Source organism: Rhinichthys klamathensis, unplaced genomic scaffold (assembly GCF_029890125.1).
Source record: "Rhinichthys klamathensis goyatoka isolate OS25496 unplaced genomic scaffold, OSU_Roscu_1.1 h1tg000036l_1, whole genome shotgun sequence".
Classification (NCBI taxonomy): domain Eukaryota; kingdom Metazoa; phylum Chordata; class Actinopteri; order Cypriniformes; family Leuciscidae; genus Rhinichthys; species Rhinichthys klamathensis.
This window is the reverse complement of record NW_026606584.1, coordinates 607,164-624,135: the sequence shown is the minus strand read 5'-3', so window position 1 is coordinate 624,135 and position 16,972 is coordinate 607,164. Positions and strand designations below refer to the sequence as shown.

Genomic DNA, 16,972 nt, shown 5'->3' with positions numbered 1-16,972 from the left:
GGGCGGACCAGACAGTCCAGGGGGCCAGGGCGGACCAGACAGTCCAGGGGGCCAGAGCGGATCCGACAGTTCAGGGGTAGATGCGACCATCTTGTCCGAAGACACAGGTGTAGAGGCGACCCTCTTGTCCGAAGACACGGGCGTGGAGTCGGCCATCTTGTCTGAAGACCAGAGCATATGAGCGGAGTGGAGCGGTGAGAATCTCAGCTCCTCGCTCACGAAACTGTTCACCCCTCCGCTCCGCCGCTCAAAGCCACATCAGGCCGCTCCGCTCATTATCGCTCAGCGCTCAACGCAGTTTGCTTCGCGCTCCACTCAAATCGCCCCCCCGCTCGCTCCAAAAAAGGAAAAAAATCTGCATGTAGGCCTACTTCACTTTTAGCTTAGACCACAGCCCAAATAGAAATGTTTTATTTCAAATGACAAATTAGGTCTAGCCTATGTAAGAAGGAATATAGCCTATACAAAAAGTCCTGTAAAATTAAACGAATAAATTGACCTAATAATATTAATAAAAATGATATAAACAAAAAAATACATAAAAGTTTTAAAAGTAAATTAACTATTAGGGGAGAATTTTGATAACTGAATTTTTGCTTAACGCGCACGATTAAAATTTAAATTGGCTTATAGCCTATCCATTGTACACACAAACTGCTCTAAAATTAAACTAATAAATGAGGCTAATAATATAAATAAAAATTAAATAAACAAAAATATAAAAAAATATAGGCTTACATAAACGTTTTAAAAGGAAATTAACTATTAGGCCAAAATTTTAATAACTAAACTTTTGCACAGCGCGCACGATTAAAATTGGCTTATATCAATTGTACAAAAAAATTGCTGTAAAATTAAATGAATCAATGGGCCTAATTATATAAATAAAAATATACAGGCTATGCCCTACTGTAGGCTACATCAAAGTTTTAAAAGTAGGCTAAATGAACTATTAGGCCAAAATTCGTAAAACTGAACTTTTGCGCAGAGTGCACGTGGATTACAATTTAAATTGGCTTATGTTGTCAAACTAAAAAAAAAAAAAATTAAATGAATTGCTTTCCTTATCTACAGTTCTTTTGAGTTCACCTTCAAGAACACAAGTTTGGACAATGTCTGAGGCTTCAGACTCATGCGGTGGTTGCGGAGAAAACCCTCTCTGCGCTCGCAGACCCGCTTGGGATGCTGAACACAATGCGAGCTTCTTTAGCCAGGCGGGGAAAAGACGTGGAGTCAGACTCGTGGGGTGAGCGGAGCGAAATTGGAGCGGGAAATAGGGCGACGCTCCGTCCTTTTAAAAATGCCGCTCTGCGCTCTGTCCAAGATCCGCCCGCTCGCGCTCCCCGCTCCACTCCGCTCACATGCTCTGCTGAAGACACAGGTGTAGAGTAGGCCATCTTGTGCAAAGACACAGGCGTGGTGGCGGCCATGACGAGACTCTGGAAGGGTGGTCTCGGCAGGACGAGACTCTGGAAGGGTGGTCTCAGCAGGACGAGACTCTGGAAGTGTGGTCTCGGCGGGACGAGACTCTGGAAGGGCGGTCTCGGCGGGACGAGACTCTGGAAGGGCGGTCTCGGTGGGACGAGACTCTGGAAGGGCGGTCTCGGCGGGACGAGACTCTGGAAGGGCGGTCTCGGCGGGACGAGACTCTGGCAGGGTGGCCATGACGAGACGAGACTCTGGAAGGGCGACCATGACAGGACGAGAACTCTCAGGCGTGGCGGCCAACTTGGGCGAGTGTGTGCTGCCCACACACACAAAATAGCTGTGGTTACTATCATGAGTGCTGTATCCTCTGGAACTGTCTCAAGTGCAGCGGCCATCTTGTCTGAAAACACAGGCACGGCTGACCTGGCGTGAACAGTCTCTGGTTGGGCAAGCGTGACATGAACAGTCTCTGGCTGGGCAAGCTTGACGTGAACAGTCTCTGGCTCGGCAGGACTGACGTGAAGAAGGCTCAGCCGGACTGACGTGAAGAAGCTCAGGCTCGGCAGGGGATATTGTGAGCTTGTGGGACACCTCATCCACAAAGCACACAGTAAAGGACGAGCCGCTTATCTGAAGGGCGAGGTCAATATATTGCATTAAAGTCCATTGAGGGGTGTTGTCAGGCATGAGGTATTAAAGAATGTCCGTAAGCCCATAGCGGAACATGTCCTTTAAGACAGCATTGTTAAAATCCACCCCATGGTAGAGCTTACAAAATTCTTCCACATACTTTTCAATCGGGCGGTCACCTTGGCTGAGGCGAAAGAGACGGATTGCTGGGTCCATATTTTGGTCGAGTATTCTGTGACGATTAAGTCCACTGGAGGCAAGTTGAGGTGAGAACCCAAACGCAATTTATTTACAAAACAAGATAAACACAAAACAAAAGCATGACAAGGCATGGAAAACTCTAAACTAAAACAGGAACACAAAACAAGATACTACAGCCGGAGCATAAAATAAACAATACTCGAAAAAGACACAGGGCAAACATGAGGGCTTAAATACATACAAGACTAACAACGAGACAAGGGACACCTGTGAACATTTAAACAATCAACCAATGACAACATGACACAACAGACAAGGGAACACAAGACTCCATTTCAGTAGGTGGCGAGAATGCACCTTTTAAGTTGGTTTGCCAACCGCCATTAAATCCTAGAAGAAGAAGAAGAAGGGAACACAAGGCAGGATCACATGACTAAAACAGGGGATCACATGACAGACCAGAACAAGGAACAAGAAACAAACATCCAAAACGTGACAGTTACATTCACACACAGGTCAGTTATTTACGGGAGTGACAACTGCATTCTATAACCAAACTCCCACCCATACATTTTCAGGACTCGCGCTGTGTGAATGGAACCGACCTGGGCTGCGTTTCCTAAAAGCATTGTAAGCCTAAGTTGATTGGTGGCAATTGTTTTTACAATCAACCTAGGCTTACGATGCTTTTGGGAAAGGCAGCCCTGGACAACAAGTTGTCCGTCACGTCATATAGTGTGAGAGAGCCGCTCTGCGCTGCACAAACGTGTGTCTACCATGTGTTGTGGGTTTTCATGTTTTTGGTACGTTACAGCAATGGAGATACGAGGGCTTTAGATCCAGTCACTGTTCTCCACCAAAGCTGCTCCTGTTTTGTGTGCTACATGCGACTCAAATGCTCAGCTCTCCACCAAGGTATAAAAGCTGCTGTTGGTTAATGAAGATTTGACTAATGAACTCGTGGCTTGAATTGACTCTTGTCTTGTCAAAAGTGATACGACTTTTCAGTTTTATGGATGTCGCCATCTTTGATATTACTTTGGTCACTGTTGCTATGGTTACTGATAAGACAATACAGGCTTGACTCACCTTGCACGTTCATACAGGCAGTATTCGAGACGCTACTGTAAGTTGCTGTGTGAACGGGAATGAATGTTGAGATTCATAACTTTGCTATTGAACGTTTAAAATATGTTATTTTGGTGTTGTTTCAATTACAGACTTTGAGGCTGCAGATTGAGGATGCTGCATGTTGCGTTTCCTCTTTAAAGGATTAGTTCACCTCAAAATGAAAATTTCCTGATAATTTACTCACCCAAATGCCATCCAAGATGTTCATGTCTTTCTTTCTTCAGTGGAAAAGAAATTACGTTTTTTGAGGAAAACATTTCAGGTATTTTTCTCCACACAATGGACTTCAAGCGCCACTAACATGTTGAAGTCCAAATCGATGCAGTTTCAAAGGGCTTTGAAGAGCTTCAAAGGGCTCTGCACGATCCCAGCTGAGGAATAGGGTCTTATCTAGCGAAACGATCGTTCATTTTCTAAAAAAAATAAACATTTGATATATTTTTCAACCACAATTGTTCAACCAGAGATTACGTCATCACCTATAAGGAAATAAATAGTGGAATAAAGTCGTTATTTTTGTTTGTGGATTTTCATTTTTGGGTGAACTATCCTTTTAATTGTGACCGGCTCTGTGACTGGCACTCAATTTGCAGAGGTTTGAGTGATGCAATGTAATTTACTTTTACTGGACCTAATCAGTCTACTAAATATAATGACTGAGTAACAGGCAGGCTAGTAGGTAAAAATCAAATTTTATACTAGTTTATTTTCCTTTATTAGACTATGCAAACAGTAAATGAACTTGTGTTTTTTGTTGGATCTGGCAGGTTTGATCAGGATGTTCTAATCCAGTATCTGTCTAGATGAAGTCCTGGCTGGTGTAGCTGTATTTAACGACTTTTGATGAGGTCCACACTAATTCCTTTGCTCCGTCCAGTCGTCATCAGCGGAAAAATCCCCTTCTACGATTGTGTTGGTTGGTTATTTTCCCTAGCCTGACTACGTCAGACTTCGTACTTCCGCTCAATTTCAGTTCGCTTCTGTACTCGACCTATCTCTCAGTTTTCCTCCGGCCTGAAAACAGCCGGCCAATCAACAAACAGAAGGCGGGCTGAGAGCCGTGATGTAGACGCTAAGCGCCAAGTTTAAGATTGTATTTTAGGTTAGGGAAATAGAAAACGACCGCGGATATGGACACACGGGATGCAATTCGCTCTGTTATGGAGAATATTCCCGGCATTTGCAAACTGAAGCCCAAACAAGAAGAGTGTTTGTTAAACATTTTGAATGGAGGTGATGTTGTGGCCCTACTCCTGACAGGTTTTGGGAAAAGTTTAATTTATCAACTATTACCGATCGTCAGCGAGAAACTGGGGAGGCCAAAGGCCGGCAAGGCGATAGTTGTGATTGTGTCCCCCTTGGTTGCACTCATGGAGGATCAGGTTAAGGAGGCAGCAAAACTCGGTCTCTTTTATCTGTCGAGCTCGAACTGGCACCCTTTTGACAGGTCAGTGTCTCCTTTCTTTTCTAGTTCTTAAATATTGCCATGTCATGCTGTAATCTTGCAATTAAGTTGCAGCATTTCCGGCAGACTTGAGATGAACAAAGAGCTGTGTTTAACAGAACTAATCCTAACTTTGACAGTTGGCTGCAAATATTTTCTTGTTTCTCTCTACTGTCAAATATTAGTTTAGAGGCCCTGATTGTACTGTGGATGCGTAGATTTACTTCACATAATCTGCAAAAGTCGTTCACAGCCATGTTCACTCCGGTATTTCGCTCGATGGTTTCGTTTTCGCATCATACATGTTTACAGTGGAAGTTCGATGCGGCTGAGCTGGCGCTTAACACACGTCATAACCAAACGTTATGTGATTGGCTTACGGGTAACCAATGATTTTATACTTCAGACAAGCGCCCCCCCGCGAGAAAGAAAACACTTTTCGATTATGCCATTCCAGACTCTGTCTACGAAGCAAAGCGAAGTAGCAGAGTTTGGTATTACCAGGCTATATTTTCCCCGCTCTAGCTAGAACTTTACGGCTAGGGAAATGGATTTTTGGTATTGTAATGTCAGGGGAAAAAAATAATACAGACATAATTTAAATGCGGGACACTGCTTATGTCTTGCAGGACGTGGGACAAAGCTCCCAAATTCGGGACTGTCCTGCATTTTGGGTGGACCATGGGCAGCATCTTGCATCAGCCACGTGTTGAGCTTTTTTTACGTTTTTCAGATATTTACCGATTCAAGACATTGTCCATAAGCACTTCCCTTGGTTCCACGGTTTCACTTGTCTAAAAATAAATTAGCTCGTATCTTTCTTTTCTATCTATTTTGATGCTTATCCTCATAGGGGTCTGTTGTTTGGTAGTGTTATGGTTGTTTTCGTTGTTGTGAAAACTATAAATAAATCATTAAAAATAACTAAATTAAATCTACTTCGAAAATTGATTTCAGACAGGCTTTCCAGACACCATATTGTAATTTCTACTGATTTAGAACGAATTCAAGAGATCTAGACATAACCAAACAAATATTCTTCAATGTCAGTGCTTACTTCCTAGTTGAGACAAATAGATGCATGGAATGGAGTCCGGACACAACAGACACAATTTTTATTCTTTTCATCACCCGCTGAACTGCATGTGACAGATAGTCGCAAAATCATAAGTTGCATTTAAGCATGCTAGTTTGTGCTAGGGCCAGTCATGTTTCCACTGTCACATCCTGGGGCTTGATCGGGCCTCCTCGGGGCCAATGGCGAGGGGTTTTTGGTCCGCCGAATACCTTGACACAAAGCGGGCCAACATGAACAAAGGTGGAGTTTATCTGATAGGGTCAGGAGAGGGTCAACACCACTGTTCATTTTCCTTGTTATCAGGCTAAAAGCTAACAAACATTTAAGACATTTAAAACTCACTTTCAGATACCAGCGAGTGTCTGAAATAACTTCTAATTGCGATCTGATGGGGATTCTGATCATTGTATGAGGCAGAAATATAAAGTTCCATCTGTCTTTTCCCTGTGCCTTTGTTGATATTGGACTTCTGCATCTGCATATGTTATAAATTACTCTGGTTAACTCTCTTTTTTTCCCTGTCTGTAAGCTCTTGGTGAAAGAATAACAGTATAGTGAGATGGGAGAGATCACTCAGACCTCCCCAGATTGCATAATAGAAATGCTCATTCTTTCTAAAGAAATGGGACATGAACATGATATTATATCAGTATTTTTCTAAATGTGTAAGCCTTTGCACGTAAAAGCCTTAATGGAGTTGTTTTGTGCATTTCTGTGATCACAAATAAATGGAAACAGACTTTTTATGTGAGATAACGACAAAAACCAGCTCTGGATTTCTCAAAAGCATCGTAATCCTAAATAGGTAGATCGTAGAACCATTGGCCCCAATAGTCTCTATGATCAAATTAGATCACAATGCTTTTTGGAAACGCACTCCATTTTGATTCAGAATTATTGATGTGCACTCCTGACACAAATTAATAAATTACTTTTACTGTAAGATTTTGTCGTCATTGGTGAAATATCAATGCTGGAGTCTTAAGTGTTTAAAGGTGCAGTAAGCAATTTCTGAGAATCATTGTTGAACACTGTTCATATTTTAAGTCAACACAAACAAAGCTTTGCGAAAAATAAAGTGAAGATGACGAATAAACGACAAGGAAGAACAAAAGATGAAGTACACAAGTGTATACAAGCAAGAGTTTGTTGTTAGTTGCAGCATACACCCAAAACCAATGTTACTCGGGTATGGAGCAGAAATAATGCAACCTCAGTGTCCAGTGTCAGGCCTTACTGCTTAGGTCTCTCCAGTGCTGGAAAGCTTTACTGGGTCTTAAAACGTGGATGTGGGTCTTAAAGCTCTTACCTGATCATAACCCTTCAATTTCCAGTGATATTCCTCTGATCTTTTCTCTTTTGTAATGTCTCTTAGCCGTCTCTCTTCCAACAGTCTTTCTACAAATCTCCCTCTTGCTTGCTCTTTCTCCTACCCCATCACGAGTGTGTATGCCCCTACTGCTGATTGGCTAGTTTGTTGTGGTGCTTGGTCCAATCCACTTTCAACAGCGTTTTCCAGAAATTGCTTACTACATTTAATATCCACTTCTGTCATGTTCATTCCACCAGGGTTGCCTGGTCTGCACAACAAAACTACTGCAATGGGTCAATCAACCCACGGAATAAAAAATCAATTTAGCAACTCAAAAGTAGCCGAATTTTGCAGGAAAACAACAGACTTGACAACTCTGTAGTCAGCTATCCCCATGCTGGTGAAATGGTGGGGTTGTGTGACGCTGTTCTATGGAGGCTGGTTAAGGATGGGTTTTCGTGTAGCATTGCGGGGCTGCTGCCCCGACAGTGGAATCGCAGCTTTATTTCAGCCTTGTGGCTAGAGGTCCAACTTCCAAGGCTATTGGCCCCACCCGTTCAGATTAGTCTTGATGCTCTTCTATATACTGTTTTTCAGTAATATCAGTGACTGACTATTTTTCAGTAATATCATTAAAGTTAATGTTTATGTAGAAATATCATTACAAGTGGTGCATTTAAGATTTCTGGTCTCAATTTCAATTTGTTTTAAAACCTAAATGTCATATTCATTATTATTTTTTATTAATATGATTGTGCTTCCTTTCTGTGTTGTTCTCCGTTTAACTGATTTTTTTTTTTTAATAGACCTGAAAATCAGAATCACAATGTCATCTGAGGAAGAGGAGGCATCAAACAGTAACAGTGGGCAATCAGAAAGCAAGCTGAAGAGCAAGAAGCCACCCAGTCTGATGATTGCAATTCCCAAACCTGAGTCTGACAAAAAGGTATGAGTCTAAAATAAAGGCCACAAAAATAAAGGTCTTTTCTGTGTGAAAAAAAAACAAAAACATTCTGTTCAGCTGCAGCATGTCTCACACAGAATGCCATGGATCTTAGGTTTACAGTGGTGGTCAGAATTATTTGCCCCCTTGGTAAATATGATCAAAGATGGCTGTAAAAAATAAATCTGCATTGTTAATCCTTAACCCTCTGGGGTCTGAGGTGTTTTCAGGGTCCTTGAGATGTTTTGGCATGCTCTGACATTTCTGCTTTTTTCAGTTGCTTATAAACATATTAATGGCACAGGTTAAATTACACTCTATATAGCACACACAGGGCTACCATAATATGTGAACAACATGTTAATACATGTTTGTATTGTTGAGAGAATATTGTTTATGCGTGGTTATTGAAAAAACTAAAAAATAAAGTTTATAATATAAGGCCACAAATAACATACTAAATATCTGTCCACAAGACTTTTGACTAGTGGATGTTGTCGCCTAGAGTTTTTGCTTCGAATTGATCTGAAAATCATTCTGCCTAATCATTCACATAAAACAATAGATTGTTTTAAATTGTGAAAAACATTTTTTTGTTTGCAAAGGCAATATGCGGATGGGCGGAACGGCCCAACCCACTCATGAATAATTAGGCAGTTCTCACCTGAGCAGACTGCATACTAATGAGCCTTTCATTCAGTGGTGTCACACAAGAAAGAATGCAGGGACAATATATATATATATATAAATAAATAAATAAATATGTATACACACACATATATATATATATATATATATATACACTACCGTTCAAAAGTTTGGGGTCAGTGAGAATTTTATTTTTATTTTTTGGAGGAAAGAAATCAATACTTTTATTTATCAAGGAATAATTAATTTGATCGAAAGTGACAGTAAAGACATTTATAATGTTACAAAAGATTCTAACCCTAACCCTATTAATCAAAGAATAAAAAAAAATAAAAAAAATAAAAACTGTACAACTGACAGACCAACAACTGTTTCAACATTGATAATAATAATAAATGTTTCTTGAGCATCAAATCCTCATATTATACTGATTTGTGAAGGATCATTTGACACTGAAGACACTGACACTGGTGATGCTGAAAATTCAGCTTTGATCACAGGAATAAATTACACTTTACTATATATTCACACAGAAAACAGCTGATTTACACTGGAATAATATTTAATACTATAACTGATTTTTGTTGTATTTTTAATCAAATAAGCGCAGCCATGGTTAGCAGAAGAGAATTCTTTTAAAAGTATTTAAAATCGTACCGACCCCAAACTTTTGAACGGTAGTGTGTATATATATACAAACAATCAAAATATAAATGAAAGCCAAAAGCACATTTTTAGTCACACCTTTTAGCCATCCACATACCATTTTTAGCCATCCACCGCGGTCAAAATAAACCAGTCGCATTTCAAAGTCGTTCGCGAAACGACCGCCAGGTGGCGCAAAGGGACATTTAGCAAAACGTAAGTGGGGCTAATGTCTGTAGCCTAAGGATGAAATACTACAAGTTATGGTAATTTCCAAATAAGCCTACAACAAACATTTATAGCCTACTCCGTAATTGTTGGTCATACAGATAAGATATAATCTTTTAAAACTGTAAAAGGCTAAAGTATAGGCCTACACTCACAGGCTAAATGAAAAAATCGCTCATGTGAGAAACAGACGTTTGGGTATTTCTCAGTGAGTAAATTCATAGCCGAGCGGTAGAACTTAGGGTTCATCATCAAGATGACACGGGTTCAAATCCCGCACAAACAAGGTCTGCTGTATATTTTATATTTATTTAGATTTGTCTAGCTCTAAAACTCTGTTACACCATACAGTTTTTTTTGCTTATATTTATAAAATACAATTATCATGCATTTCCATTTTACACTAAGGAAAAAAAATAGTATCCAACAGAACGACTTTGCATCTGTATAATAATAGGCTACCAATCGTAATTTCAAAAGCAGTTATGTAAAAAAAAAATTATATATAGCCTATATATATATATATATATATATATATATATATACTATATATATATATATATATTTTTTTTTTTTTCAGGGCTGCCAACTCTCACGCAATTGACCCAAATCTCACGCTCTCACGCCACACCCCCGATTTCTCACGCTGAAGTGTCAACCCGGTCGGTCAAATTCCTAAAAGATATAGTTTATCTATAGATCTACCTGTTGAGCCACTCGTGATCGACTAGTTATACCGCAAATTAGTTAAAATATCCCGTAATCTATCTAGAGCGAGCGTGCATGCGAGACAGATATTGTGCTCCAAACCATGCGCGCGCATGGCAGAGAGGTCTGTTCCCTACAACCTAGAGTTTTTAAAAACATGGTTTTAAGTAAAGTGTGATTTGCCAGGGGGGACTAGGATTTCCTTCTGGTCTAAACATCCCTGCTTCTGCTGAATTATTTTAATCCCCCCCGTAATTTTTTGGTCATACAGATAAGAGTAGGCTTACATCGTTCAAAACTGTAAACTTGTATTCATATAGGCTAACGACAAAAACAGTATAGGCCTACAGAGGATCTACTCAAACATGCAATGTAAGCGCTTCCCAATGAGAAAATGACAAGACAAGGGTGAAAATCTCGCTCTATGTAGGCTAAATCGCCCTGAATTAAAATGTAAAAACAAATCAAATAATGTATTTGTCGAAATGTTGCGATATTGTTTCATTTAAGTTCATAATTATTCTATAAATGTTATTTAATTTAGCAGCATTACCACGAAGCACCGTGTTTCGATATTTATTTGAATAATACAAAATAAAATAAAAACTTGTTGTCATGAACATTTTGTTCATGACAACAAATTAACATGCGTTTTTTCAGATTATATTTAGTTTTGCTTGGAAAAAGCTGGCCCAAACCAGTTTTATTTCATCAATTATTGAAATAATGAAATATTTAGTAATAAACTTTTGTGACAGAAATATCACTAGGCTACATGTAACTTAAATCATTTAATTCCTTCATTATCAACACTGTCTAGAATAGGGATTTAAGTGTGAATTGCGACTTCTCTTTGTGTTAAGTCAGCCTCAGACTCCGATAGCCTGTGGGGGGTTGGAGGGACATTGCTGGACAAAGGTGTTAATGTTCCTCTTTCATATGGAGAGTGTCGGATAGCCAGCCTGATGAGCAGGCAAAATTATTGTAAGGATAAATCTGTGTCCAAATGTAGACCCCATATCTTATTAAATTATAAATATTGTAGTTTATTTATTGTAGCCTATTTAAAGTTTTTTTCACACAAAATTTCAATTGAAGTTATTGTAAGGTGAATTCAACAAGGCATGCTGTGTCTTTGAAGCAACAATTAAAGGTTAAATAATTTTTTCGTGATTTGTATGGCTGACACGCAGCGACATATACAGTATTATCAGCTGTATGATGTGTTTTTACCCTGAAATGTTTAATTTCGAGAGAGAGACCCGCGCGCGCAGCGAGGGAGACTAAATAAACTTGTTAAAAAGAGATCCAGTGCGAGAGAGGCAAAGAGAAACGCATGTTTTTAATTTAATTATGTTTCTTTGGACAATTTTCGTTTTGTAGGCCTACTGTTTTAATTGTTTAATTTAGCTGTAATTTCTTTGGCAATACAAATTTAAAATGTCGCAAGAATAAGATTAGCCTAGTGTTTCTTGCATCGCAAAAGAAATAAACTCTAAACAAGATGCAACCCTGTTTTAAATTAAACAATTTAAACCTTGAAATGTTCGAACTTGGTTTCAAACTTAAGTAATTTTAGTGTTCTTTTACATTACACAATAATTTAGCAGACTAAAGACGAGCTTCTTCATTTTCATTTTCTGATGCAATCGGCTCACAATCTTCCTTCATCAGTTTTTGTCGTTTGTGCAGCGGCTGCGGTTCTACAGGAATGTAGCAAATTTATGTTGTAATGATAATCAAACAAAACTCTTGACTTTAAATAAGTAAACAGATATAAACAGTTACCTATTTAAGCATCAAGGTGGGAAAATATAAACGTAGGACAACATCGGTTAACAACATGTATAATACATTGAGATTCGATCTCGGGTCGAATGAAGCTCCTCGAAGCTCGTGTCGTTGCGTTGATCACTGAGCTGTCTTCTGTATGCTGTTAAAGTTGTAAAGCCTCATTCATGTAGCCTAAATGTTTTTATTGCAATGTTTTATGTTGAAATGTTTTCATTATTTATTCAATTACATTTCAGTAGCCTAATTTCAGTATTGTGATTATGAATTATTTTAACTACGTTTCACTTGTTGAATTCTTCTGCTACCAGCTTTCAATCGCTCTGAATCAGCGCGGTGCGGCAGCAGATTACGCATTAGAGAGAATAAACCGGAATAAACGAACACTTTTCAGAGTCTATGATTGTAGCGCCTCTTAGCGGTAAAAGGCAGCAAATACACCACACATTTTACCGCCGCGGTGGAACGGCTGATGTGGGCATTGTCATGGCTTGCCTCGACATTTGCGTTTGAATAGCGCGCGTCCTCCGTGGGCGTGTCAGATTAACGCGTAATGAAGTGTAATGAGCTGGGGAAAAAAATACTGACAGCACTCTCTTTTCATACAGATTGCATAAACTGAGAATATTTGTTTTTTATATAAATTACTTCATTTAAAAGAAGAGAATTTAAGCTTCATAAAGAAAAACCTCTCGTGCCTGTGTGACAAGTAATCGCGGAGTTACAGTTAATCTTAGGACGCGTTTCAGAATGGACTTCACTGACAGAGAGAACGCAGAACTCGCATCATGTTTGTTTTTCTTTATTTGGTGAAAAGCACAACACTTTGTTTTTATTGTGAGTATCCACAAAAAAAATAGAAACTTAACAGGATCTAATGATGTACAACACTTATATGTAAGATCAAAATTAACCGAGTATTTTGAGTCTCTTTTACACTGATAAGAAAAAAAGCGAGACAATCGCGCCGGCGCGATAGCCGACCCCAGGGGGTTAATTAGCAAAAATCTAACCTTTCATTGAAGTAAAATAATTGAAATGGTGGTGGGGTCCTCCAGAAATGTTTTTCTCCAAAACACGTTGGTAACAATTATTTGCCCCCTTTTATTAAATAATTTTTGCAACCTCCTTTTTCCAAGATAACAGCTCTGAGTCTTCTCCTATAATGCCTGATGAGTTTGGAGAACACCTGGGGCCGGTTTCACAAAGCTATTTTAGACCGGTCTATAGTGTTAGACAAGTCTAAAATTAGCTCATAGACTAGTCTAATGCAAGTTAGACTGTTTCACAAAAATAAAGACTGACTTCATTTAGACCAAAAACATTAGACACCTTTCCCCCAGGTTAACTTAGGTCTAAGACTCTGTTACCTTGGCAACCAGCAGTAACAATCAGTTACATTACAAACAGCCGAAAGAAAAGGGAAAATGGCTCATAATTTGTGGTTTGCTGACGACGTTATGGAGAGAGCTATGAGAAGGGAAAGGGTTTTTAGGGACCGCAGTAACCGACTGGAAATACTCACCTAAAGGATTATTAGGAACACCTGTTCAATTTCTCATTAATGCAATTATCTAATCAACCAATCACATGGGAGTTGCTTCAATGCATTTAGGGGTGTGGTCCTGGTCAAGACAATCTCCTGAACTCCAAACTGAATGTCAGAATGGGAAAGAAAGGTGATTTAACCCTCTGGGGACGGCAAACGCACCGGTGTGTTTTGGCAGATTTTTTTCACATAGCAGAAAAAAAGACTTAAACTACTCCATCATTTCTGGTCATACAGAGTTAAGACATATTAAAAAATAAACTGTTAAATGTCTACTTTTTTATGTGCCCACCTACAATCGAAATAAAATATTGTGCTTTTGTAAAATAAAGAAAATAAACAGGGTGTGCGTTCTGCCTCTCCGTGTCCGTGAACTTTTTTTCTGGAGCACGTCTCTAAACTTAAACAAAACTCAGCGAATACTATTCACCCAGACATGAGCAATATATGTTTATGATCATTTAAGTTTGTACTTTTAAATTATCTAATTTAAAACTAAAATAAATATTCTCTGTTTATATAATCTATATAAAAAGAGAGAGGTGTCAGCCGTTCTCATTATCGTTCACGCCCTAATGTGACACGCCCACGGAGAGTGCGCGCTATTCAAACGCTAATGATCTGAAGCAACACATTGAGACGTGTAAACGCCCACATAAACTCGGTAAACTCACTATATTTAGTCAGATTAATGTACTGTCGTCTTGCGTGGCTGTGAGGAATAATCCTGGGACATTTACCTACCTCAGAACAAGTGCTGGTTTATTTTCACTTCGAGGAGCGAGCTGAGCTGTAAGTGTTTTTATTCTTGTGCTTTGTTCTAATCGCGATATATAATAACGTTAGTGTCTGTAAACGCAAAAATAGCCTACTGTTTAAATTTGAATCATGTTTCTGTGTGTGTGTGTGTGTGACTAGTTTTGGATAGATTATAAAGTTTTAACTCTAAAATAGACATCAAATAAGCTTTTGTTAGCAGTTTCTGCTCATATGTTAAATATAGTATGTTTTGTCAATAAACTAATCAACTAAGATGTTATAGTGTTTGTTCCAATGCAAGCTATATCAAAATAATGAATCATTAACTTTGAAATATGTATGATAAAATGTATTGGCCTACTAAGACATTTATGGAAAAAGACAATTTTCTTTTCAAGATGTTTCCAACTCTAACTTTGAACCAATTCTGTAGAATGGCCCATATAACCTATTTGAACAGGATTTGTTTCCAGGTATGACTAAAAATGTGCTTTTGGCTTTCATTTATATTTTGATTTTATATATATATATATGTATATGTATGTATTAGTGCTGGGCAACGATAAAAAAAATTTAATCGTGATTAATCGCATGATTTTCTTGCGATTAATCGCATTGTTACGCGCAAAATTGAATAATGAATTCTAAAGTAGTGTGTTGCGCACTTTTGATTTAAATGTACTGCTACAAAAGTGCAATAACATGTGGTTTGCAAAAACTTTAAACAAATAAGGTGCTTTTATACCAGCAGTATTCCCTTTACACAGTATCAATAAAATATTTCTTGTAAATCTCAACTTAAACATTAATGTAATCAAATCAAATATTTAAACAAAGCTATTTGCCACTGCCAGGGCATTACCTTTTATCTAGCTTGTTAAAACGAGTCCAGTTTTCTTTTCTTTTTTTTTTTCTGAACAGGTATCTTGTATCAGGGAGCAGCAGAAACAGTCTATGTAGTCAAAGGGTCATGATCACTACTACAGATATAAGTCGACCAACGTTACTTCTCTGATAGCAGCTTAGGTTTGGTCATGGCATGCCATGGTTTCCCACGTAAGATTACATTAAACAGAGAGTGAGGTGAAGTGGTCGAGCACAGGTGCAGCGACAAGCGGGTGCGTTCCTGTGAAACTGTTGCGGTCATGCTCGCCTCACGCACGCGCCCGCGCGTTGCCGAAGTTGAATTGTCTAACTTTTTGTACACGACGCGCAGCACAAATCATTGGAAGAGAGACTGATCCTCGGCTCGCTGTTTGTGAGTTTCCAGAATCTAAATAGTTATCAGGACATCAGCAGGAGGGAATTCACATGGCAGAGCATCCCCGCTAAACTAAACGCAGGCCTATCAGGTAAAGTTATGTATAATTTTAATTTAAGTTAAAAAGGCTACAGCTGCGTAGCGCACAGAAGCCGTTGCCATGGTTACTATCCATAGAGCGCCTGTCATTCACTCGCGGAGCGCTGTCTCCCTTTCTGTTCACCTGAGAGAACCTGCCAAAGCCCCTCCACTGCTGTTTGGGTGGGTTATTTGCTGGCTGACCAACATCCCACCCCTCCTGTGATCATGGTTTGACTGTAGGCCTATGTGTATTCAGAGCCAGTGAGCAACGGACTTTCAAAATAATAATAATAAAAAAAACTGCGTTAACGCGCAATAAAAAAATTGTCGGCATTAATTAATAAATGCGTTAACGCGATAATAACGCGTTAACTTGCCCAGCACTAGTATGTATGTATATGTGTGTGTGTGTGTGTGTGTGTGTGTATATTGTCCTTGCATTCTTTCTTGTGTGACACACCTGAACGAAAGGCTCATTAATATGCGGGTCTTTGTCTTCTTAACCACCTAATTATTCACAATGGGGTTGGGCCGTTCACGCCCATTCGCATATTGCCTTGGCTAACAAAAAATGTTTTTCACAATTTAAAAGAATCTATTGTGTTATGTGAATGATTAGACAAGATGATTTTCAGATCATTTTGAAGCAAAAACTCTAGGCCACAACTTCCATTAGTCAAAAGTCTTGTGGACACATATTTAGTATGTGTTTTGTGGCTTTATTTCAGAAACTTTAATTTTTAGTTTTTTCAATAACCATGCATAAACAATATTCTCTCAAAAATACAAACATGTACATACATGTTGCTCACATATTACGGTAGCCCTGTTTGTGCTAAATAGAGTGTAATTTCACCTGTGCCATTAATATGTTTATAATCAACTGAAAAAAGAACAAATGTCAGGGCATGTCAAAACATCTCAAGGACCCCAAAAACACCTTGGTCCCCAGAGGGTTAAGCCATTTTGAGCGTGGCATGGTTGTTGGTGCCAGACGGGCCGGTCTGAGTATTTCACAATCTGCTCAGTTACCGGGATTTTCACGCAGAACCATTTCTAGGGTTTACAAAGAATGGTGTGAAAAGGGAAAAACATCCAGTATGCGGCAGTCCTGTGGGCGAAAATGCCTTGTTGA

At 39.1% G+C, this 16,972-nt stretch overlaps 1 protein-coding gene across 1 annotated transcript in view; it reads left to right on the top strand.

Annotated features, from left to right (window-relative positions):
• Positions 1–16,972, top strand: part of LOC130081162 (inactive rhomboid protein 2-like) — a 134,825-nt gene that overhangs the window by 18,917 nt on the left and 98,936 nt on the right. Inside the window, exon 3 of the mRNA XM_056246119.1 lies at positions 8,031–8,170. Coding sequence (XP_056102094.1) covers positions 8,051–8,170 — 120 coding nt within the window. The 5' untranslated portion in view covers positions 8,031–8,050. The remainder of the gene's footprint in view (positions 1–8,030; positions 8,171–16,972) is intronic.